The sequence below is a fragment of the Lissotriton vulgaris genome, chromosome 5, assembly GCF_964263255.1.
Source record: "Lissotriton vulgaris chromosome 5, aLisVul1.2, whole genome shotgun sequence".
NCBI lineage: Eukaryota > Metazoa > Chordata > Amphibia > Caudata > Salamandridae > Lissotriton > Lissotriton vulgaris.
The window spans coordinates 1,959,090,946-1,959,117,432 of record NC_141693.1 but is presented as its reverse complement, the minus strand read 5'-3'; the positions used below and the strand labels follow the sequence as shown (position 1 = coordinate 1,959,117,432).

The 26,487-nt window shown below is 44.2% G+C and overlaps 1 protein-coding gene across 1 annotated transcript in view; it reads left to right on the top strand.

Moving 5' to 3' along the window:
* Positions 1-592: 592 nt before the first annotated feature.
* LOC147717871 (natural cytotoxicity triggering receptor 3-like) overlaps positions 593-26,487 on the top strand; it is an 83,596-nt gene continuing 57,701 nt past the window's right edge. Inside the window, exon 1 of the mRNA XM_086920578.1 lies at positions 593-738. Within this exon, the coding sequence (XP_086776704.1) occupies positions 696-738 (43 nt within the window). The 5' untranslated portion in view covers positions 593-695. The remainder of the gene's footprint in view (positions 739-26,487) is intronic.

Below are 26,487 nucleotides of genomic sequence, written 5' to 3'. Positions count from 1 at the left end.
GGGGTCCCCTTGTGTTCCATCAGGGTGGGGGTGATGTGGTCACATATCTTGCAGTCCTGGGCGAGGCGTGCCCCTAAAGGGTGCCGGTGTGGCGAGGCACAGCATTCCGCCATCTGGATGCGAGAGGACAAGGACTTGCCCCTAACACCAAACTCTACTCTGGCATCCGTGCATATTTCGACTAAACATTCTGTTCTCCGGAGACAAAGTTCATAGAGACAGAGACTCGTTCCTTAAACAATTTCTGATGCTCCATGTATAGTGTGTCTCTGATGCTGAGTAAGTTACATGTCGAATTAACAATCTGTTGTTGCACACGTTGTCCTGAACACTTTGGTACTTAGAACATTGTTCTCGTTCCCTCCCATTTCAGCATTTAATCGCGGAGGCCGAAGGGCCGCAGGTGGGCAGGGTGAAAAGCCTTGTCTCGGGCACGGAGGACAGACCCTGGGGGGCGCTGGCTGGGGAGGGGCACGGCACGTCCAGCAGAGCAGAGACGGGGGCACATGCCTGCGGATGTCTGACCTTACCGGAAGCGGCTGCCATGGCCGACAGGGGAGGGCCCAGCAGCCCTCGTCTGGCCCGCAAGAGGCCGCACCTGGCTGAAGCGAGGCCGTTTCCTCCCAGAGAGGCCAGCCATCCGGAGGGGAGTCACGCGCCGGCTCCACTGTCCCAGCTCTACTCGGCAGGGGACCATGGGTGCCAGGATCGTACTCTGCGTCCTGTCCCTTCTATCAAGTAAGTCACCTGTCAATCCACCCGCCTGTCGGTCCATCCATCCGTCTGTCTGTCATCCACTCATCTGTCCGTTCGTCTGTCCATCCATATCTATCTATCTATCTATCTATCTATCTATCTATCTATCTATCTATCTATCTATCTATCTATCTATCTATCTATCTATCTATCTATCTATCTATCTATCTATCTATCTATCTATCTATCTATCTATCTATCTATCTATCTATCTATCTATCTATCTATCTATCTATCTACCCGCATAAATATCTACCTGTGTGTATATCGATACACCTGTCTATGTATCTACCTGTTTATCTATCTACCTATATACGTACCTATCTGTCTGTCTGTCTGCCTATCTACCATCCCTCTGACACTATAGCCATCTTCCAGCCTATCTAATAATCTATTTCTCAAGGCCACCCCCTGTTTCTCACATGTTCTCTCATTGTAGGTCAGTCGACCTCTCTTTACGTCTATTGATCACTTTGTAGGTCAGTCTGTCTGTATCCTTCATAAGCACCTGTCTATCAATCTATCTGTCCGCGGATACACCAGTCTTCCTTTACATCTATGAACGTATCTCTCGGTCTCTAGTACCATTTGTGGATCTGTACAGACGGATTTAACAATATCTATTAATAGTAAGGAAGCGCGTTATGTCGGGACACAGCCCTGTGGCGGGACACCTGCGTGGAAGCGGCTCGGACACGGTAAAATGCTGCCGAGGCCGACTCGCCGTTTAATCCGTCTGATGTCGATAATATAGGAGGCATCCGTCGGTGCTTAGTCTTGCACCTTTAATACTTGTGCAAGGTGCTTTTCAGTTTGTGGTGTGCGCTACATACAGGGTCAGTGAATGTGTGTCAAGGACCCCAGCCGGGGGGTGGCCAGGGAAAGCTCGAGGTCTTCCCATGGCCTCGGTTTGTAGGTCAACAGCGCGTGACCGTATCAGCAGCCTTCTGTTGTGGTGAAGCGTGGCCTCTTTTCAATCTGTTGTTTGTGCGTCGAATTTACAGTTGCGTATACAACTCTATGAAGGATGGAAGTCTTCACTCCTTTTACCACGCAATCCGCGTGAGCTGGTTCCGGGGTTCTCGGCAGGGCCAGGTTTCTGCCCAGAGCCCCAAGTGTCAGGGGGACCTCTCTGGCAGCACACGGCGCACTTTGGCTGTAAAAAATCGTAAAATGTTTGTGTTTTTTACACACTCTACAAATGGTCACATTCAGTAAGATTTGTATCTGCAGGACAATTCTAAAGTCGAGGCAGGTTTGCTTACCCAAATGTATTTTTTTCTGGGCATTTTTGCAATAAATCAGGCTTAAGAACTGTCCTGCAAAATGAACAATATTGTACAATACTGAGACAGAACATTCTGCTTATATTGTCGGGCTCTATAAAAGCTTGTGCACTTCCTCCTGACCGAAGCCTGCGATTTCCAGATGATATTAACTTTTTGCATTATGCAACACTTTTAGTATTTTTTTTTAATTAACAGAGAATATACATACGAACACCTACGCATAAGCAGGGCACATTTACTAAAATACGTATGGGCTTTCGATATGTGTAAAGTATTCATGCCTGTTTTGTACCGTATACACAAACAATCCCACTGGCCTACACCTGGAAAGGACAGGCACGGCTTTGATTTACACCAAAAACAATTTACATACGTTTTTGCAGCTACTGGAAAAAATGAAAATGTACATTTTGTTCAATATTCCCTGCTCTCATAATAATGAATACTTCGGACTGGATTTGCTGTAAAGCCACATTTTGTACCGGAGCAGAAAAACGAGAAGTCTTTAATACACCTTTTTGCTATCAGTTTTCAGTTGTTCAAATGTAAAAGGTACAAGTAGCTCTAAAGTGAAAACCAACTTTATTTCCAGTCTGTACAAATGGGAAACTGGCAAAAGAAATTATCTGTATAATTTTTTTTAAACAAAGTTATGTATACACATGGTTAACAGCCTAGTGGAAGCATCAAACAATTTACTAATACATATTAGAACATTGGAATGTTGGGAGCTCCATTGAAAACAATGGCGTGCTCTGGGCTTATAATGGCTGGTATAAGCCTGGAGCTCCAACATTCCAATGTTTCTTTGTTCACCGCTCTGGCTGTAAACAAAGGCTTCAGGGAACCTGAGATGATTCCAATCCCCTCACGCTCCCATAAGGCTTTGTTTTTTTTGTTGTTAGACCATTCTGTCCTCTAGTGACAGAATGTTCTAATAGCCTTACAGCCCTTCGTAGATGTGCTATACCGCTATTAAAGTCCCTCTCCCTTGTTAAAGGCCCTCGCCTTCGGCTCGGGGCCTTTAACGCTGGAGAGGGCCTTTAATAGCTGGTATAGCCCTCTACGGCGGGCTGTAAGGCTATATTGTTCTTTTGTCCTCTTTACACAAAGCATGCGATGGAAAATATGTCTCCTGCTCTATATTTTTGTGAAATCTATATTCTTGCAGGTAGAAGGAGGTAATGCCTTTAATGGTAAAGGTTTGAAGGAGGGCTTTGGTTTACATAGTGCCTTCCTGAAAATGTAGAATTTCTTTGTATTCTAGCAGCATCTGATTCCTTAGTTTGGCTCCCACGAATCTGAATTTGCGGAAGTTTAACTTTCTCAGATTTAAGTAAATGAACAGGAATTTTAGGTAGGTTTACATCATTCAAGCACACATTGTCCTGAAAGTAAAAAGCTTTAAGTTCAAGGCACATGAACTCTTTAATATACAGGCATCCGGCGAAGCACCCTAGTAACCTCTGACACATGATTGTATTTTCTTAGATATCAGACTAGAAGGACTGCTGCATTTGTAGTCTTTTAGTTTGGGCTCAATGTCCGCGGTGAGAAGAGTATCATTTTTGTAAAGTTTTTATTTTTAATGTAGCATAAAATACATTTGAAATACTTCTTCCAAGATTTACATAACATGCTTATAGAGATCGAAATACATATCATGAGTAACATATTAAACATGCAGAAACCCTAAAAATTACAGAAAAATAATTGATTATTTTCATTCTTTCCATATTCTATTTAATTTAATTACAGAGCCCACTCTCCTTGCTTATATAGTTTCTCGATTTAAAATTCTATACATGTTATTTACCCATTGGGGGATAGTTGGAGTCACTACTGATTTCCAATTAGCCAAAATTAAAGATCTTGCTACCAAGGTGGAGGTGAAAATAAATTGGCGTTGAGGTAGAGTTAATACACTTCGAGCTTCTACTCGACCTAGAAGAGCTGTAGAGGCTTCGGGACGAAGATCGACTGCCAGAATTCTTCCTACGTCTAAAAAAACTTTTTCCCAAAAGCTTGTAATCTGGGTACATATAAATCCCACATTTAGACAATCGCCTACAGCCTGATGGCATCTAAAACATCGATAATCAACTGCTGGGTAGATTTTATGGAGTTTAGCCAGAGTAAAATAAATCCGCCATTTACTAAAAAACACCATCCTCCTTAGGTTAACTGCTCTTATTGCTTTATAACTCATTTTATTAAAGCTTTGCCATTGCTGGGGGTTAAGACAGCAGCCGATTGAGTCAGAGAGTTTTTCTAGGCGAATACGAACTATTTGATCGTTCTGAGTCGATTTAAACAATTTATACCAATTCCCAATTCCCCTAACTTTAAGTAGAAAATGAGCTTCACTTAATAATAACCCTTTACAATTGTCCAAATTCCTTAATCCTGAGCAAAACGTATTTATCTTGAAGTAGCTAAAAAAAGAGAGACATCTTGATGTTGCTATTATATGTCCTGATTTCCTGCCAGGTTCCCAATCTGCCATTTAAAAAAAAAAACCTGAAGTTTAGAAAATCGGGATTTAGCCCAGAGATCGCCAGTCCGGATGGACATATGTAGTCCCAAGGAGGGACAAACGACTAATCTCAGCTGCAGGTGTAGCCAAGGAATATCAAATGCCTCCCAGACCTTCTGGAACATAGAGGCTACAATCTTGAAAATTTTTAATTGTGATATCTTTGGAAGCTTAGGGATTTGAAAGAAAGAAGTAAGAGCGATCTCCATTTCGCCTAGCATTAGATCAACAAAAAAGTTAGCGGAAGACATCTCTTTCGAGCCTTTGTAATTTAACAAATTGATTAATGAGGCTTGGTCGTATATTTATAAATTGGGTAGTGCAAGATACCCATCTTCGACTTCTAGCTGTAGAGTTTCTAACTTTAGTCCTGTTTTTTTGCCTTGCCATATAAAACATCTTATTTCAGAATTGATTTGCTCAAAAAAGGACTGAGGGACCTTGACTATCAAGTTAGAAAATAAAAATAAGAACAAGGGTACTATATTCATTTTAATAAGAGCTACTCTACCCATATTTGTCAAAGGAAGGTCTTTTCATTGGGGTAACAGATTTCGCTTCTTATTAAAAGTAGGAATAAAATTGAGGAAAAATAGATCTTCTAGATGGAACGTAACAAATATTCCCAGATATCTTATATGGAGAGCAGTTAAAAAGAAGAGCCTGTGACTTAGCTTGATTTATTTTATAACTCCCCATAGGTGTAAATTCACTTATTTTGGCAAAAGTGCGCCGGATATTGTCTTCCTTAGCTGCCAGATATAAAGCCCTATCATCGGCGAACACCTTCAATTTAGCGGCACTGGGAACCGGGGGTGAGATAGAACAATCCTGCCTTATTGTACAGGCTAAAGGTTCCAAGAGTAAGGAAAACAGTATAGGAGAAAGGGGGCAGCCTTGCCGCGTTCCATGACTAATAGAGATAATGCCAGCTTTGTTGCCACTCGAAGAGATATTATTAGTCTTCACAAATTGACCTTTTTCTCGTATCGCATGCTCTTTGACGCACTAAATCTGAGATCATTATAAAACCTTTCTCTGACCATGCTTTAGTATTTAGTATCGGTCCAATGTCAAATCCAAACTGAACCCGAACTGAGCTTGGATGGTCATTGGACAAGTCTATCTTAGTGGACGAGCAATGGGTGGCTGGCATGCGTTTGTTGCAAGAGGATTTTGTGAAACGCAATAAAAATACAGCCCCAATTTTTGCAGTCTGGGGGGCTCTGAAGGCATTTTTTTTGAGGGAAGTAATTAATTATAATGCATACAAAAGGTGAAAAGAGAATTATGAAAAGTCCTAGCTGGAAAAACAGTTTCCGATTCTTACGGCTCAATTTTTAGCAGCACCCTCCAGAGAAAATAAAATAAAGCTGCATCAAATTAAATATGACTTACAAGATTTCTTTGTTTCCAAGAAAATCCTAGCGCACGATGTGGTTCTGCAGAAAAGGTATGAAGAGAACGAACACATAGGCAAATATCTTGCGTGGTCAACAAAACGTAAGGTCAATAGGAACACTATAAAAAAATAAACGAACCAATTCCCGGAAGATCTACTTCGCATCCCCAGGATAAATTGTTGCCATCTTTCTGGAACATACAGGAAGCTTTATTTCGATCCTCACAACACCTCATCTGAGGCAGTGGTTGCCTGGCTTAATGGAATGAATTGTCCCTTAATATCGCAGGAGAAAAAAGATAGCTTAATCACAGAAATCACAGTAGAAGAAATAAACCATTGCGTGTTGTCTTCACCCTCTGCTAAAGCATGTGGGTGTGATGGGATCCCCATAGAGTTTTACAAGCTGTTCTTATCACAGCTGAATTTTGTTTTGAAATTATTATATAATGAAATTTTGAAAGTTGAAACGGTCCCTGTTTCGTTTACGCAAGCTGTAGTAGTCAGCTTTGTTAAAAAAGGTAAATCAGAGGAGTAGAATCATTCTTATCGACCGATAAGTCTACTTAATAATGATTACAAGATCTTTTCAAAGATTCTGGCGAATCATTTATCTCAAGTGTCTATTTCTCTTGTACACAGGGACCAGAATGGGTTTATCCCAGGTAGACGTTTAGCTACTAAACTAATTATCTATGCCAATCAATTGATTATTTTAACACCAATGAATATAAAGATTGATGCACTGGCTTTGATGATACACACGTAGATACAACTGATTGCAGATTGTCTTGTCGAAAGCAGAATGCCTTTCTCAACAGACATAAGGTATGATAGCTAAAGCGACACAGTGCATCTCCTTAAGATTGTCAGGTTAGTACTTTACTGAGTTGGACGCCCAATGATTTGGCTTCCAAAGCCTCTGCGGGAGTAAAGACCTCACTAGTGGGTGAGTATGCCTGATCTGAGTGATCATTATGCTTTCCTACATTCTGTAAATGAGTTTCTCTGGTATTGAGTTTTTGAAAAAATTGAAAGCCATCCATTGTTCCATCTTCAACAAACAGGCCTGAAGCATGACAAGCGGGGAATTAAAGTTCCTATCCAAAGAAACAATGATCTGAATATCATTGGCGTAGGAATAGACACATCCTTAGGCGCCTAGCATTTTGAGGAAGGATTGAACTTAAATATTAAATAACAGTAGGAACAAAGAAGATGTGGATCCATAAAAAAACTGAAACAAATTCAAATAGAAATGTAACCAGTTTGCGTTCTTCCATCTAAGGAAGAAGAAAGGCCCACCAATGCCGATGTTCTCAAGATGTTGAATCAAGATTTGGTGGTCAACTGGTGTGGACAAGTCTAAATAAATGACAATCAATGAATGTCCCTCATCGGGTATGGCGTTCAGTTCTTCCGTAGCCATAAACCACGGCAAACTCAGTGCATCTCTTCGGTCTGAAGTTGAACTGTACATCATCTGTGGGGTTGTTGTTTCATAGATAATCTGGTAATTGTTTGGTGACTGCCTTTTCGAGCACTTTACTCACTGCACGTTAGAGGGTGATAAGACGGGAGATGGAGACCTCTCCTGGCTCTAGTTTACCGTTCACTAAGAATAGACAGGAGGCAATATCCTTCTTCCAGGCCAAGGGACCAGTTCCAGTGGAAAGGGAAGTAAAAACATTTAAGAGGAAAGGTATGAGTAATTTCCCTATATAGACTGGGCTGGGCCTGGGTTCAAAGGGACCCTGAATTCAGGCCCGATGCTCACACCTTGATAGTTTGTTGGTCGGTCTGACAAAGAACGTCCAAGAGTACACGCTCAAGCGCTGTTTTGGTTTCTGTATCTAGAAAGGTCTTGAAAACCTGTTAAGCAGGTACAATGTATGTATCAATCCTTAGGATTTTATTTAATTGAAGAAGGCAGCAAGTTATTACAAGCATCCTGTGTTGGTGTGGTTGTAAGAGGTTCACATTTAGGATTGATTACAGAATTCAGAACATAAAAATCATTTTAGATGTGCTACCTGCACCGGTAATCTGATTTGCTAAAATGTTGATTTAGCCTTGACCATGGAGCTTTTGTGAGTCTTTTATCATGTTTTATAAATTAGTAAATCTGCCGCTGCATACGATCTACGCCTTCGCCACGCAGCCTGCTTGGTGAGAAGTTTAGCACTTTTTAGTTGTTCGTTAAATCAAGTGTTGATTTTGGGTAAGGTGAGGCTTTACTGTACTTCAGAAACAATTGAGGAAGGCACATGAAGAAGGTATATAGCGAAGCAATGTATCATTAATTAACATATTAAGGTTATCAACATCGATTTGTTGTCTCATTTTTTGATCAATATGTATTTATCAAGATTGATTTTTAGATGCAAAATATATATTCAAAATTAAATTCAAAAGAACTTTATTCGGTTTTCGTGGTGAAAGCCATAAAAGTACAAATATACACAATAAAAAAATAAGGAAAGTTATTGATAACATTAGGTTCAAAAAAATATAAAAGATTAATCTCTCACAGAGAGCACTATACTGTCTCTAAAGTCCGTAATTAATGCAGCTATATGGTTTTCATAAGTTCGTGCGATGCCTGAGGCACAGTTTTAAATAGTGTACAACAGATTTAGTTGCTAAGGTGTTTTCCAGAAACTGCAGCGCCTGGTACGCTGGGCGGCATCTGCGGATCTTCATGACTTTTAAAATTGGTATAATCCACCTTTTGCGAAGTGGCGTGTAAAATCTGCAAAAGAAGAGAACATGTATCGTGGACTGAGATGAAATAGAGTCACAGGGGCACGGTGTCGTATTGGGTGTCCATATGTTCTGTGACGGAAATGAAACCATAAAGTGAAAGAGATTACACCTGAAGCGGGTGAGAAGAAACTTTTCAAATTGCGCCAGGTCATACTGCAGATACGGTTGAATAGATGGAATCAGTTGTATCATAAGGCAGTGTTGGACTGATGGCTTTCCTATTTCGGACATCAGTCGCAGTTGAGTTAGATGGGACAGGCATAGCTTTTTTAAGTCTTTCTTTGATATGTCTGTTACTGACTGAGGTTCTTCGAAGAACCTCGACAGACCGATATCCGCAAGGAAGGATTTTACGTAACTTAGCCACTTAATCTTGTTCATACAGTCTAGTTTCATACAGTCCTCGATGATTGTCAGGTGGCATTCATCTGTTGCCCATATTCTGCGCCACAGCATAATGGGTTGAATCTTAATGAGGTCTGAAATATGATCCAATCCAAGTTCCAAGTGGCAACCGAAAGTAGTTGTGGATTTAGGGACTGCTAGTAAGAATTTTAGAAAGAGGTTTTCAATTTTCTGTATTTGTTCAGCGTTGGCTGTTCCCCAGACTCCTGCACCAAAAATGGCAGTGCTGATGCATTTTGCGTTATAAATTTTTAACATCTCTGTTATAGGTCTTTTTCCTAGACGGAGGGAGAACGCTTTTAAAGCACCAATTGTTCTTGAGAGAGACAGCTTACGTGAAGTGATTGCTTGTTTCCAATTAAACTCTTCGTCAATAGTGATGCCGAGGTATGAGTAAGTTTTAGTTCTTTCAAGAGGGATTTTATCCACAAGTATTGACTTTACTTTTTTCCTTTTGGTACCAGCGTGCATCACGAAGGTTTTTTTTATATTGACTTTTAGGTTGAGACTTGCCATGAATGTGCAGTAGTTGTTTAGTGCTTTTTGTAGCTGGATCGGGGTTCGTGCAAGGATCACCGCAAAATATATATTATATTTAACTGATTTACTTTTAGCATAATTTTGCATTGCTTTCAGTGCATTGCTTGTCACCAACTTCGGAGCGCTATTAGACGGAGATGCAGCTTGCTTTTGGAAAGGTTTGTCTCGTCCAACGGGGCGTGAAGAGTAACAATGGCAGATGTTACCCAATATTACCCAATTCAATTCAAAGAGACTTTATTCGATTGCTTATTGAGACAATCATAAAAAGTACATATAAACAATTCGTTCAATAAAACTATATGGCCCATCTTCCATGCTGATCTCAGCTGAAAGAAGTCCGCATTCAGGGGTTCCTGAACGTTCTGAAACAAACGTTACTTTTCCCCTGAAACTGTAAGCACAGTACACACGAGGACATTCCTCCGCGTGGTCTTTTGTCACAATTCACAAACATTTTGAACTGGACTGTGCCTTGGAAAGCATTGTGAATTCACTAAATATGGCAGCCTGCACTGTGCAAATCACCTTTTTAATTAATCCTTGTGTTAGATTTTATATGGCCCTCCTTAAAGGGGAACTCATGAACTGAATACACACGCTTCTCTGCAGTACGAACATTAACCCAATAGGCTGTCCTGCTAAGATTGAAACCAGTGGCCGTTACTCACAGGCCTCGTCTGCAGGTGCCTTACTGCAACAACGTGTGACCTTGGGACTCAAACCTGTGATTGACACCTGAGGCACAGATCTCTGCAGCAGCCACATTAACCACCGAGCTCTCTTGCTGGGATGTGAACTTCTGCTCTACAAATCACTCACAGGTAGCCGCAGCTGCCATAGTGACCCACTGACCCAGGGCACTGGGATGGGAAGTTCAGCTCTACAAGTCACACACAGATATCTGCAGGAGGCACATTAACCTGCTGAGCTATCAATCCTAAGGTGTGAAGCTGTGCCCTCTTGGACATGTTGAGCTGTTTTTATTTTATTTTTTTAAATAAAATCTCACCTTAGTGAACAATTTTGGAGACAGTAGGCCTGCTCGAAGCACACTGACCTCGAACTAATTAACCATAATAAACCCTAGAGCCTACTAATCTTACAGCTACCTTTCTGCATTAAGCACCTGTCTCTAAAGGACACTTCTCGTGACATAAAAGGTTCCATCTATTCTTTTCCAAAGTAAAAATATATGCTCCAATCAGTAGATTTTCAAACCAAAACATAGAAATTGCAAGGTTCGTCCCCATAAAATAAATAGCATAAATACATACAGTCCAATAAAAAAAGTCATAAAATAAAAATACATATTACAGCTTTTAATACAATTAATACAGATTTAAAATAAACAGAGCACCCATTCTAAGTTATTATAGAAACTTCGGGGCAGATTTATGTTGCCTGACGCAAATGTCTGACATAATATCGACAGACAGAATATCGAACTACAAAAATATCGGAACAAAAATATCGACATCAAAAATATCGGAATCCTATCTTCATAAAGGTAAGTACAAAAATATCGAAAAAAAAATATCGTAGTACAAAAATATCGGAATTAAAAATATCGTTTTTTTAAATGTATTAATAATAATGTAAAATTTATTTTAAAATACATATAATTTTACAAATATTAAATAAAAATATTAAAACAAAATTAAAACTAATACATATACATTTAAAAGAAATTAAACACTTAATAATTTAATGTAATGTTATTTTTTTTAATTTCATTTAATTGATTTAATTTAAATTTATTTTATTTTTACCCTGTACGCCTGTACCCCAAAAACCCAAAACTGACCCTGAACCCTAAAAATATCCATGTACCCCAAAAACCCAAAACTGACCCTGAACCCTAAAAATACCCATTTACCCAAAAACCCAAAACTGACCCTGAAACCTAAAAATACCCCTTTACCCAAAAACTGAAAACTGACCCTTATCCCTAAAAATACCCCTTTACCCAAAAACTGAAAACTGACCCTGAACCCTAAAAATACCCCTTTACCCAAAAACTGAAAACTGACCCTAAACCCTAAAAATACCCCTTTACCCAAAAACTGAAAACTGACCCTGAAACCTAAAAATACCCCTTTACCCATGAACTGAAAACTGACCCAGAACCCTAAAAATACCCCTTTACCCAAAAACTGAAAACTGACTCAGAACCCTAAAAATACCCCTTTACCCAAAAACTGAAAACTGACCCTGAACCCTAAAAATACCCCTTTACCCAAAAACTGAAAACTGACCCTGAACCCTAAAAATACTCCTTTACCCAAAATTAATTAATATTATTTAATTACCAATTAATTATTAATTAACAATAACAATAAAGTAAATATATTAGCACATTTGCTGTAATTAATTTAATTTAATAATTAATATTATTTTCCCCAATTTATTAATTAAGAATAACAATAAATTATATATTAAAAAATTACTATAATTAATGTAATTAAATAATTAATATTAATTAATTACCAACTAATTAATAATTATAAATATGTACAAAATTATATTAATTAATTAACTAATTAATAGAAATTAATTACCAATTAATTATTAATTAAAATATGTACAAACATATATCAATTAATTAATTATTATTAAATTATTTCCCACCCTATTCCCCTATAAACCCATAACCCGCTACAGAATATATTTATCAATTAATCAATTAATTACAAATAATTAAAAATTATTTCTCAATTAATTAATTAATAATTCCTACTAATAAATAATTAATTTAACATAATTAAATTACTTCCCACCCTATTCCCCTATAAACCCACAACCCGCTACAGTAGTAAAAGACAATATTTAATTAAATTACATTACAAATAAATAATAAAACATAATAAATACAATATAATATACACTAAATTTATTTAAAAATTGATATTAGTAACATCGAAGTTATTAATTTCGATATTATTGATATCGATATTTACAACTTCGATATTACTGATATCATACTAATATCGATATTAAGACTGTCGATATTACTTACCTTCGATATTTTGTCCCATCGATATTTAAACTTCGATATTTTTGTATATCGATATTTAAAAATCGATATTTTGTCTGTGTACCGCCTGACACATCTCTGGAAATCAGCAGAGATGCGCCAGGAAAGATACGTCAGGCAAGTTTATCCTTGCGCCACCCATGATGCGTATAAGAATGACAGGAGCGAACCCATAGACTACGTTGGGATGGGTGTGTAATATAAATAGTAACAATTCCCAACAGGTATCATGTAGGATCAATTTAAGTAATGTATGCAGTCTGCATTACAAATTAATAAACAAGGAGTCACTGGATTTTTAGACAAAGGTGGTATTATTCACCAAATAGGCACAGGGAGAGGTCTTTCACATGGTAATACAGTTTAAACAGCACTGTACAGAACAGATCATGTGACAACCCTAGTGGCACTTGGTGCGTGGTGCTATATACAGTGATAATAGTGAAGGTGCAAGTGCTCTAGTGAACAGCGTGATCGGCGCATAAAACCAAGTTGATACATCAATCAAAGGCCCCGTGAACAACAAGTTGTAATCACTTAAAACATGTTTGCATAAATTTAAACAGGAGCACAGAGAGTGATATGCGTCATATTATTTATGCTGTAGAGTCGACGGCGTTTCGATCCTAGTTAGTCCGGATCGTCATCAGGACAGGGTTGTAGATGGATACAGTGCTGTGGGGGAGAGAAGGGCAATTGAGACGAGGCCCAAGGACCGGTTGCAGCGAGCGGGGGGCGGGGGAAGGAGGTGGGGTTGTTTATAAGTGACTAGAGGGGGTGTTAAGCGGCTCGAAAAAGTAAAAGTAGGTCGTGAGTGATTCTTAGTGGCAATAAGGACAGTTGGTACTTTTATGAGCAGGATAGGTGAATAGGGAGTGCCTATGAGAAGGAGCGACTAAGGAAGTGAGTTCAGAGTGGCTGGGGGTGTCGATTTCCATAGAGGCTATAAATCAGGTGATCGATCAAGGGCGATCGTGGGTAATGGTGAGGAGTAAAAGTAGCGGGGGTGAGGGCAAGTGGGGAGCGCAGGAATGTATGGAAACTCACAGTGCACCCAGGCCGGGAGGCGTGGGCGTCTGGGGTCCAAGCAGTCAATGGTGGCTCGTGAACTTCAGTGAGGCAAGGGAGAAATAAGAGCGGGATTAAGTCAATCTGTTGGTAAAGATGTCTCAAGCCTTCAAAAATAAGAATTCCTAGGTGTTACCTGATCGTGTAGATAATTCCGATCAGAGGGCAGGGTACGCGGCGCCTAAGGTAGCCACAAAACATTTTCTCTGCCTCAGTGCTAGGGGCAAAAAAGCGACAAGCCGAATGCAATAGGGTCATTGGTATCTGAAAACTCTTAATGCGTTTTTGTAAACACTAAAACCCATACTGTGCTTAATGTAACAATCCATTTTCTCCACAAATTGCAATACAATGGACAACAAAGTATATGGCAATAGGGGCCAGTGGAATTATGTGGCAGGGAGGGCCAAATTATGTGGCTGGGTTGAGTAAATTATGCAGCAAGGAAAGGCAAAATATATCAATCGGCAACAGAATGGAAACAAGTCAACCTATGTAAAGGGCGTTGCAATCCCCGACAACACGTATTGCACCATTTTTAGTAACTTTTGAACCATTTGAGTTAAAAGCAAAACTTTGTGTTACAATCTGCAGATTATGCAGCAGATGATGGATTGAAGGATTTTGTGGCAAACCTATAAATATGCAAAAAACGCAGCGTCCACAGAGCCGCATAATTCCAGCTGGTCCTGGCTATTATATTCGGCTGCAGGTGCACAAACCATGCATTGTGGTTTGATAATATGTGGTGTGACCACTTGGACATAAAACCCCTAATGGGCAAAATCCCCAACCTGACTTTGAGGTGCAGTTCCTTGCCCTAGAGGGCTCAATAATATCCAAGTATTTTTTAAACTTCAACGAACACTTGAAAGAAAATAACATTTCCATCACTCCACCCCCCTTTTTAGCTTCTGCAACCCAACCATCCATCACATGTCCAGTATTTACTCATAAACACACCTGTACATTTATATAATGCAGAACCAGGATTATCACAAAGATCGTTCAGAGGCAAACACTATGGGGCCTATAAGCATATCGGGTTTATCGCCACCACCGGCCCAGCAGTGGCGATCCACCCGCCAAATGTCCCTGGTTCACCCCCGCCATATTAGTATGGTGGGGAGCACTGCGGTGGACAGGAAGACCGTCCACTACTTTTCCGCTGGTCGGATTGCCAACCGGGCGGAAAAGGGACACATTATGGCGGTGCCTTGCTGGCACCACCATCCATATTACAATGGCTGCGGTTGGATACCTTTCCATGGTGGAGACTCCGCCCTAGAGAGGCATGCAGGAATTCACTGTTGGGGCCCGTTACGGACCCCGGGGGGCATGCAAGGGTATGGGGTCTCCCCTACAATGGCATGCACAATGTAGCAGGCACTGCGCAGTGCCTGGCACGTTGTGCAGGCTAATTCACAACATGCATATTTGGCATTGTGGCGGGTGCTGCACAAAGCACCGCCCGCCACAATGTCAAAAATGCAGGGTGCGACAGCCGGGGTGGCAGTCGCATCCTAATGGGCACAGCTGGACTGCCGCACCTCTGATGGCAGTTCCGTTTACGGTTACAGTGGCGGGCGGGGGCCCCTAAATTTTTCTGTTACCTCTCCAACTTTCAAATATCTTTTGCCATTGTAATTTATCACTTACATACGCTATCCCAATTTTATTTATGTTTTTTGACTATTTCCTGTATATTTTCTGTCATAAGATGGCAGTGAAATCACAATTTTATCTTTTCATTGGCTAACTATCACTGTTATTGTGCCTTCCATACAACCGGAAAGAGAGCAATGTGAGTTAAACACTAACAGCTGATAACTACTGTGATTTGCCGATAAAGATTTAGAATCTTAGGGGCCATTTTTACGAAGTTAATTAAGTCTGACTTTAATACTACATTTACAAGCAAAATCTACCCCAGTTACCCCTGCGAGGAATTCACAAAGGAATATGGGAAAAAGTGACGTCCTGGCGATGTAAGGGGTTTGTAAATAAGCCCCAAGGGCTTTTAGGGGTGGGGAGAACTCTGTCCTGAGTGAGTAGATCTCTGCATCCATAGGTTGTCCCTGGGTGCTCCAAGGTGTCGTTGAGTGCTTAACCTGTAAAAAATAAAGTGCCAGGGTACAAAGTATTTTTTTTAAATTCCAATGCAACTAGAGCCATCTCAGCTCCGACCGCTGCTGCCAAATGCTAGTGACAGCCATTACGACGTGCTAGGTTTTCAAAAGTATATTACATCACCATTGACGAATTCTGCAAAAAAATAAGGCACACAGCGCCACCATGTGGGAGATAAATAAATTGCTGGTGTTTAGAAAAAAGTGCCGGTGCCAAGCATCGGCAAACACTGTCACAAATTAAGCACTGGTACAATTAAACTTGGAAGTGTCTGTACGCTTTCAAAGAAGTACGACTGTGGCATTCATAAACTATTCACAGTCCCTCTTCAGCCGGGAGCAAGGAACAAAGCAACATGCTGGCGTGAACACCATATCCGAGTGCAGGCTTCCTACTTTTTTGTGTGAACAGGTCCCTTGGCAAGGCTTGGTATTCTTCTGATGTGGGTGTTATTACTAGCACTACTGGGTAAAATTACAGAGCCTAGTGACTGTAAAAATGTAATAAGAAGTGCTGTACATTTTTTTTATTATTAAATGATAGTTTGAATAAAAATATTTATATGGCCAATGCGTATATTTGAGTGAAATGTTGTCATGCCCAGGAAAATGGGGGTGTCTTGGAATTACCAGCGATCTTATATCAAGAGTGAGTGACGCTAAATGTAAATTTTTTATTCAAGGCATGCATTCTACCATATGTAGTAGTAAAACTAAACTAAACGTACCAGAATGCAAATGGTGCCCTGCCTAGATCTAGTGCTTGATAACTGCAAGAAACCACTGTGATGTGGCACTTTATAATTGTTTTTAATATTAAATTAAGAAAGGTTTACGCAAAAAGTGAATTCACGATTTTTATGTTTTTGCGAAAGGAAAACAAAGTTTAAATGTTAGTGGCGTGAACCTATTTTGACGTTTCACAACAGAAAACGCCATACCAACATGTAAAACATATTAGAAAAAGAGAAGACAAATGGGATACCTTGGTTAATGTTAAAGATATTTACACAGCGCAGCTGCTACCCAGAGGTGTCCTGGCACTGGTTACATCACCTGTGGCCAAAAGAAGAAGTTCATTGGGCAAACAGCCAGGTCTTTAAGCTTTTCCTGAAAGCTAAGAGGTTTGTGATGCACCTTAACTGGAACGGCAGGTCGTTCCAGGCCTTGCAGTTCTGTCTCCCCATCAAACTATTTTTATGCGTGGCACTGAGACCAGCCTAGCCCCTAAGGCTAGGCTGGTCTTTTCTCTGTGTACCAGTAGAAATACTGTTTTAAGTAGTCAGGAACTGAACCATGCAGCGCCTTGAAGACCAGACACAGGGCTTTAAAGCGTACTCGGTTTCCTACCGGTAGCCAGTGCAATTTGTTTATTTCCTTGGTAATGGGCGCAAACTGAGGTGTGCCTGAAAGCAGTCTGGCTGCTGCATTCTGCAGTGATTGAAGTTTATTCAGGAGCCTTTGTTGAGCATTAAGGTACAAACTATGACAGTAGTCCAATCTCGACATAACAAGAGTTGCGACCACTGTTTGTCGGCTGCTCTGGGGCAGAAATGGCAATATTTTCTTGATTGTTTTGATTACATAAAAGGTTTTAGATGCCACTGAATTAACCTGTTGCCTAAAAGTAAGACCCTCATCCATTATCACACCCAAGTTTTCCACCTTATTAGTCGGTGAGGGGAGAAAGCCCATTGAGTCCGGCCCCCAGTTTGGAGTCCAGATGTTAATATTGTTTCCAAACAACATGACCTCTGTTTTACCCGTGTTGAGTTTTAGGCAATTCTCTGCCATAAAGCTCCCCAGTGATAACATACACTCTTGGAATTGATTGTCTAAACCAGCCTCCTCTCCGGGTAGCAGTAACACTACAATTTGGGTGTCATCCGCATATGATGTCAAACCAAATCCAAACGGCTTAATAATGGCCGCCAGAGAGGAGACATAAACATTAAAAAGCGTGGGGCTAAGGGAAGAGCCCTGTGGAATACAACAAGGCAGTGCAAACGGTTTTGACTGATGATCTCCAAGTGCAACAATTTGTCTCCTGCCAGATAGAAAGGATCTTAAAAGGTCCCAACCTTTCCCAAGGACCCCCGCATGCCAAAGGCAGCGGACAGATCCAGCAACACCAGAACTGCCTTGCCCCCCGATCTACAGCCCCCCTGATCTCATCTGTAGCCTTGGTGGAGTGAACACATTATACTCATGGACAAGAAAGGCGATACTACTGCGCAGGAGCACGGGACACAATCTGCTGTGCCTGTATGGGGTAATGTATATGGCAGCCGGTGAGGTGGATACACAGACTGCGTTGATGGCGCTGGACGCATCCATGGCATTCGATAGCATCGAGTGGCCGTACCTATTCATGGTCCTGCAGAGACTGGGCTTTGTTCCGATTTTTTGCAGCTGGGTGCACCTCCTGTATGAAAGACCGATGGCACGCGTACGGGTCAACGGAACGGTGTCCAGAGCTTTCCAGCTCTGGTGGGGCACGAGGCAGTGGTGTCCTCTATCCCCCCTCTTGTTCGCCTTGGCGCTGGAGCCATTGGCTCATTGGGTAAGAAGGGACAGGTCGTTCTGTGGCCTGTCACTGACCGATGAATGGGAGGAGCGCATCAGCCTGTACGCTGATGACATCGTGCTATATATGGCTAGGACCTATCAGTTGATGGCGCAGGTACTTCACCTGTTTGAGCTCTTTGGGCGCTATTTGGGCTATCGTATTAATTGGGCAAAGTCGGTTATTTTTCCCCTCTCTGGCCCTCCTCCGCGGATACTGTCCAGGTGCCCTGCGAAGTTGGTGAGTGATGGTTTCAAGTACCTTGGGGTCTTTGTCACCAGAGACAGAGCTGAGTTCAGTTGTGACCACTTTTCCTTGATGTAAGTCATTGGCGAGCGCTGCCTTTGTCCCTGATGGGTCGTGCCGCAATGTTTAAAATGTTGGCGTTACCCCGCCTCTTGTATGTCTTGCAGAACACACCATATTGGATCCGCAGGGGATCTTCAAACGAATATCTCAGGTGGTGAGGACGCTCCTATGGGATGGGGGCAACCCCCGGATTGCGTTGCGTAAGCTAACAAGGAGGGTTTACGACGGTGGGCTGGCCCTGCCGGATGTGCAATTATATTACTGGGTGCCTCAGCTACAGATGGTAAACAACTGGGTCTACGCAGATAGATCGGAACCGGCCTATAGGGTGGATCGATTTGGATGCCGGACGGGAATGGCGAATCTCTGTTATATACCCGGAGGACACGTGCAGATTGGCCCTCACACACTGCAGTGGTGGTCCAATGTTGGAGGGAGGCAAATAAATTCCTGAGGTGGATGGGATCCCTGACGGGTAGGACTCCCTTGTGGATGGGGGAGCAGTTGAGTGAGGTGGCTCGATTAGGGGCCTTAAGGGGTTGGCAACTCATTGGTATTGACTATTTGGGTGATGTATGGAGGGGAGACGCCCCCCGCTCCTTTGAATACATGCAGAAAGAATATGATCTCCGGGACTCGCAGCGTTACCACTACCTACGCCTTATCCATGCTATACGTTCCCATATTTGTGGGAGCGCATCCATCCCGGACTATTCCCCATGGAGGATCATTTACTCCTTGATCCCATTCTTGAAAAGCCCACGTCCACGATATACCGGAATCTAATAAATAACATGCCTGATCCTTTAGTGTCATTAAGGGCGACTTGGGAGCGAAATCTGGGCCCACTGGAAGACGATGATTGGCAGGACGCCCTGCAGAGTCCCCGGGAAATCGTGATCCGTGTCAGGTTCCAGCTTGTGCAGCTCAAAATCCTTCACCAGGTGTACTACCCTCGCACCCTACTGCATTCCTGGGGTGGGTGCCAGTCTGCTTTGTGCGCGTGCAGGTGTGGGTGTGGGTGTGGGGGGGAAGGGTCCTTCTGCCACATACTGTGGTAGTGCCCAGAGATTGTCCCCTATTGGACCAAGGTCACAGACATAATGGCGGAGGTGGTGGGCTCTCTGGTCCCGAGGGAGCCCAGACGGTTACTCCTGATTATAAAAGGCCCCACTGATTGGACCAGGTATGGAGAACTCTGGCTGGCAATGGCGGCGGGAGTAGCAAAACGGAACATTGCCAGAGCCTGGGGGCGACAGCTCCTCCACAGTGGGACCAGTGGGAGCGGGACCTTGATTGGTGTCAGAGGGCGGAGGAAACCATTTACAAAAGTAGGGGTGCCCCAAAAAGTGGAAGAAGATTTGGGGGCCCTGGAGAAGGTACAGGGAAATGGGGGTGGTCTGGGATAATGGTTTTTACTTTGAACGTTTAGCTAATGCTTAATGATGACTATCCTGTTCACTGTACACTTCCTATTTGTCTGATGCAATGTAACCAATAGATTGACATGTCAAATGAAATGAGCAATGTTAATAAAAAGAGTAAAAAGAAAAAAAGAAAGGCGATACTAAATGTAAAGATGAACTGATCCAGAGCTAACCTTTTTATACACTCAGAGTGTGATAAGGAAAACGCGTGCTAGTCACTTATCCTGCTAAAAATGAATATACACAATAGCAATTTAGTTTTTCCCCCCAAATCCACTATTTCAGGTTTTATCTCAGTGCACTTTTTACGTAGGTGTACTCCGATGAATGGATGTGAATGTACGACTTAGGAAATCATAAGTATACTGTATTACTAGTAGCCCTCATGGGAAACGGCAGCAGTTGTAGTATTCGAGACGTACTCCAGGGAATGTCTCGTGACATTAATAGTCCTACCCGAGAGGATGGTCAAGACAAGCTACAGATGACTGCGTATTCCAGCAGTCCTTCAGGGCAATGTCCCAGCTCACTGCATGAGCTTGTGGGAGTTTGCACTATACTTCGGCTACAGATAACAATAACCAATGACTAAGGGGCTTATTTACAAGCCCCTTGCGCCACTTTTGCGTCATTTGTAATATGGGAAAAGTGACGTACAGGTGGCACAAAGAGCTTAAAAATAAGCCCCTAAGAGCATGGCAGAAACAGTATTGTCTCTCTGTGATTAACATGTAGGCTGCAAATTGTTGTTTTTTTCAAGTTCAGTATGACTTAGAGTAGGGTGCTCCAGAGTCGGTCCACGAGGGTCAGATCCATGCCAGATTTTTTAGCATATACCCATTTCGATAAATGTACTTATCCTAAAAGTCTGCAGCTCTAAGAGATCAGCCGCCTCATTTAAGACGGCGATCCCCCACCATGTTTAGCGGAGTGGAATGACACAGGGAAAAGAAGGCACATTTCTACTCATAGGTGAGTATAGTGGGGCAGATTTACAAGCCCCTTGTGTCATGTTTACGACACCGTTGCGATACTTCTGTGACGCAGCATCGTCGTAAACCATGCCCCACTATGTGACAGATTTACAACGTGACGCATCTAGTAAGATGCGTCACGTTGTAAAGCCCTGCGCTACATTAGACCTGTGTCAGGTATAATGTATGGAAGGTGAGGTAATTGGAAATTTTATGGTCAATTGTGTCCCCTAATGTAGACCCCAACGGCTCCATGTACGAGTTTCAAGTACATGTAATTTCCCTCCACAACCGAATTTGAAGACGCAAATACATTTGCGTCCAACGTTAACATGTCCTCTATCAGATCCACCATGAATGGATCGATAATTCCGTTCCTAAGTATGCCGTGCCACCGTCTTTATGTGGTGCACTTTCACGTTTTCCTGGCTCTGCCGAGCTAGGCCCTGATTTCTGTCTTCAAGCCATTTCTGCCTCTGAAAGCTGCAGCGTGGAGATGCATCCCTGACCTCTACCTTACTTCTTGCCAAGCGAGCGGTGCCCGGCTCGGCCTGGTCTGCCTGCCAAAAACAGTATTTTGCCTTCAAGTTATCAGCATAGCCAGCTCAGCTCCTCGAAAACACATTCCTGTCTAGTGAAATACGAAAACATATCCCCGACTGCAGAGCAAGGGCCAAGCCTTCCTGTCCTCCCTCATGAAATTCATTGCTCCCGTTACCATGGTAGGCCCCTGTCTTCGAGCATTTGCACCTAGACACGCATACATTCAGTATAGAATAGCCTCTGCCCGAAAGACCTTTTACTCCAGATTAAACATCCTCCAAACACAAGATATCAGATATGTTTTAGGAACAGTTCGATCTGACATGCCAGACTTCTGTCTCTTCTACTAGTGTTAAAAGTACGTCAATCACACGTCATATTAGCTGCACGCGCATCCAGGCCATAGGTTTCAGCTGACTCTGCAAGAATTCTCTTAGCATCCACCCATTAATGACACTTTTCTGTGACGTTTCTAGTTCACGCCTCTGTGCACACCCATATTCACGCCTTTTTGCTACGCACATGGAAAGGGGCGACCACTCGGTCCCCCCGAACGTATGGTGGAGTACCCCGATCCCCCCGGGAAGCCATTTTGCGCGGGAGGCGAGTCTCGGCTGGTATGCCCGAAGCGGCGTAGCCGGGGCGCGCCTTTTTCCCGCCCAAGAGTGGGTTGTCCTAGACACTGACGCCGCTAGCCACGCCCCGGAGGCGGATTGGAGGTGGGTCCACGCCCGCCCTGAAGAAGGATAAAAGGAGCGACAAGCCAAGGAAGCATCCTCTTGTTCCTGTGCTCTGAAGCTGCACCTCCCCGTTGCACGTGAGCTCGAGACGGAACGAAGAGCCAATTTTGAGGAGTTAATTTTGTGTTTACTCTTTCAGTGATTTCGGAGTTTCCTGGCCTAGGACCTCGAGGAGCATACTTGGACGATGCCTAGCAAGAAGGTCGGAAAGAGGGTCGGGACTGATCAGATGCTTCGTATGCTGGTGAAGGACATGGCGGAGATGAAGAAGCAGATGGCGGCAATGAATGGTGCGGGGGGACCTAAGAGAGTCGTAGGACCAGCATTGCCGGGAGTGGTCCCTAACGGGAGAGGTAGAAGGGCCAAGAAGGGAGCGTCGGGTGGGGAGGCCCCGGTTCCCGAAGCACCCCCGGCGCACCCGGTCACACCGATCGAGGCCCCGACTCCGGTCCCGAATGAGGGGCAACCAATCCCTGTGGTAGTCACTCCTGTGAACGGGGAGGATATGCCTCCTGAGCTGGCTGCCCAGTTGGCGGCATGGTTGGGCAAAGAGAACGTGGGGGCCACGGCTGATGGTGCCAGGGCAGTAATGAAGCAGTTGCGGCAATCGAAAGATGCTGCGAAGGCACCGTGTTCTCTTGTTTCCCCGCAGGCTCCCGTGGAACATCCAGTATCGGGCGCTGGTTCGGCAGGGGCTACGGTCGCGGTTACCGGTTCAGGTAAGCAGCCATTGCCGATGGCAGGGGAGGGATCGGTACCCTCAAGGAGGGAGAAAGTTGTTCAGCATATCCGGATTGAGATAAAAGAAAGGATATGGGCTGATAAATATGTAAACATGTTTTCCCTGCTGACCGATCACTATGAGATTGAGCACGTAAAAAGTCAAAAAGAGCTTCTGCACCCGAGTGTATGGCGCGCCAAGATGGCAGCTTTCAGAGTTGATGAATCGATAGGCAATTGGGGCAGAGCGTTTGGAATGTTCACTGCAATTATGGGGGAACGTAGGCCCGAATTGTTGGTGGAATTAGCCGTATATCAGACACGTATCATGGAATTTTCTGAAACATATGGTGGCAATCAATGGTTTTGTTACAATAGCATATTTCGTAAGTCCAAGGAGTACGACACATCTCTGACGTGGGATTGTTTCGACTCCATTTCCTGGCAGAAAATGGAGAAGTCAGGCATGGCGAAGTCGCCATCTTTGGGGGGAAACGGGGTCGAGTTTTCCCGCCATTCGTCTGGGGCGCCCTTTCGGGCGGGATCAAGCAATGATCAGCACACAAGGAATAATGGCAACTCAGGTAAACAAGCATTGGAAATGCAATAGGGCTCGCATTAGGAAAGTTTGAGCTATTGGTCTTATAAATTAAATTTGTTTTATTTATGTGTTATTTTTTAAAAATAGCTAAATTAATAGCTTTGTCATTTACAATGCCAATAGTTATAACTTTCGCAAATGTGACACCTATACCATTTGTAATGCAACATGTTTTGTATTTACGTGACTTAGATGTATTGATATTACAAATAACAATGGCTTTTAATTTTTTTAAATAATTAATACTTAAATAATTTATTTAATTTGTAATGGCAATAGCTTAAACTTTTGTAAATAACTTTTGTGAAGATTATGTTCAGTGTTTTTTATTGTGACGAAAATCCAAGAACAGACGTGAAATGTTAACATCTTTTTGTGATTTGTAATAAAGCGTGAAAGCTTGAAAACAGTTTGAAACATTGAAAGAACATATTTGAACCAGTGATGCTGTGGTTGTGCTGAGTGATGCTGTGGTGGCGCTGAGTGATGCTGTGGTGGTGCTGAGTGATGCTGTGGTGGTGCGGAGTGATGCTGTGGTTGCGCTGAGTGGTGTGTGCATCGGTGGAGCTTAGTGGGTGCATTGGTGGAGCTGTGTGGTGGGTGCATTGGTGGAGCTTAGTTGGAGCATCGGTGGAGCTGTGTGGTGGGTGCATCGGTGGAGCTGTGTGGAGGGTGCCTCGGCGGAGCTGTGTGGTGGGTGCATCGGCGGATCTGTGTGGTGGGTGCATCGGCGGAGCTGTGTGGTGGGCGCTTTGGTGGAGCTGTGTGGTGGGTGCATCGGTGGAGCTGTGTGGAGGGTGCCTCGGCGGAGTTGTGTGGTGGGTGCATTGGCGTAGCTGTGTAGTGGGTGCATCGGTGGAGCTGTGTGGTGGGTGCTTCAGTGGAGCTGTGTGGTGGGTGCTTCGGTGGAGCTGTGTGGTGGGTGCATCTGTGGAGCTGTGTGGTGGGTGCCTCGGTGGAGCTGTGTGGTGCATGCATCTGTGGAGCTGTGTGGAGGGTGCATCTGTGGAGCTGTGTGGAGGGTGCCTTGGTGGAGCTGTATGGTGGGTGCCTTGGTGGAGCTGTGTGGTGGGTGCATCAGAGGAGCTGTGTGGTGGGTGCGTCAGTGGAGCTGTGTGGTGTGTTCAGCGGTGGAGCAGGGTGGTGGGTGCATCGGTGGAGCTGTGTCGGTGGAGCTGTGTAGTGGCTGCATCGGTGGAGCTGTGTGGTGGGTGCATCAGTGGAGCTTTGTGGTGGGTGCATCGGTGGAGCTGTGTCGGTGGGGCTGTGTGGTGGGTGCATTGGTGGAGCTAGGTGGTGGGTGCATCGGTGGAGCTGTGTCGGTGGGACTGTGAGGTGGCTGCATCGGTGGAGCTGGGTGGTGGGTGCATCGGTGGAGCTGTGTCAGTGGAGCTGTGTGGTGGCTGCATCGGTGGAGCTGTGTGGTGGCTGCATCGGTGGAGCTGTGTTGGTAGAGCACTGTGGTGGGTGCATCGGTGGAGCTGGGTGGTGGGTGCATTGGTGGAGTTGTGTGGTGGGTGCATCGGTGGAGCTGTGTGGTGGGTGCATCGGTAGGGCTGTGTGGTGGGTGCCTCGGTGGAGCTGTGTGGTGGGTGCCTCAGTGGAGCTGTGTGGTGGGTGCATCGGTGGAGCTGTGTCAGTGGAGCTGTGTAGTGGGTGCATCAGTGGAGCTGTGTGGTGGGTGCATCTGTGGAGCTGTGTGGCGGGTGCATCGGTGGAGCTGTGTGGTGGGGGCATGGTAGAGCTGTGTGGTGGGTGCCTCGGTGGAGCTGTGTGGTGGGTGCCTCGGTGGAGCTGTGTGGTGGGTGCATCGGTGGAGCTGTGTGGTGGGTGCATCGTGGAGCTGTGTCGGTGGAGCTGTGTGGTGGGTGCATCGGTGGAGCTGGGTGGTGGGTGCATTGGTGGAGCTGTGTCAGTGGAGCAATGTGGTGGCTGCATCGGTGGAGCTGTGTGGTGGGTGCATCGGTGGAGCTGTGTGGTGGGTGCATCGGTGGAGCTGTGTGGTGGGTGCATCGGTGGAGCTGTGTCGGTGGAGCTGTGTGGTGGGTGCATCGGTGGAGCTGGGTGGTGGGTGCATCGGCGGAGCTGTGTCGGTGGAGCTGTGTGGTGGCTGCATCGGTGGAGCTGTGTGGTGGGTGGCTCGGCAGAGTTGTGTGGTGGGTGCGTCAGCGGAGTTGTGTGGTGGGTGCATCGGTGGAGCTGTGTGGTGGGTGCATCTGTGGAGCTGTGTGGTGGGTGCATCTGTGGAGCTGTGTGGTGGGTGCATCTGTGGAGCTGTGTGGTGGGTGCATCTGTGGAGCTGTGTGGTGGGTGCATCTGTGGAGCTGTGTGGTGGGTGCATCTGTAGAGCTGTGTGGTGGGTGCATCTGTAGAGCTGTGTGGTGGGTGCCTCGGTGGAGCTGTATGGTGGGTGCCTCGGTGGAGCTGTATGGTGGGTGCCTCGGTGGAGCTGTGTGGTGGGTGCATCTGTGGAGCTGTGTGGTGGGTGCATCGGTGGAGCTGTGTCAATGGAGCTGTGTGGTGGCTGCATCGGTGGAGCTGTGTGGTGGGTGCATCGGTGGAGCTGTGTGGTGGGTGCTTTGTGGAGCTGTGTGCATCTGTGGAGCTGTGTGGTGGGTGCATCTGTGGAGCTGTGTGGTGGGTGCATCTGTAGAGCTGTGTGTTGGGTGCCTCGGTGGA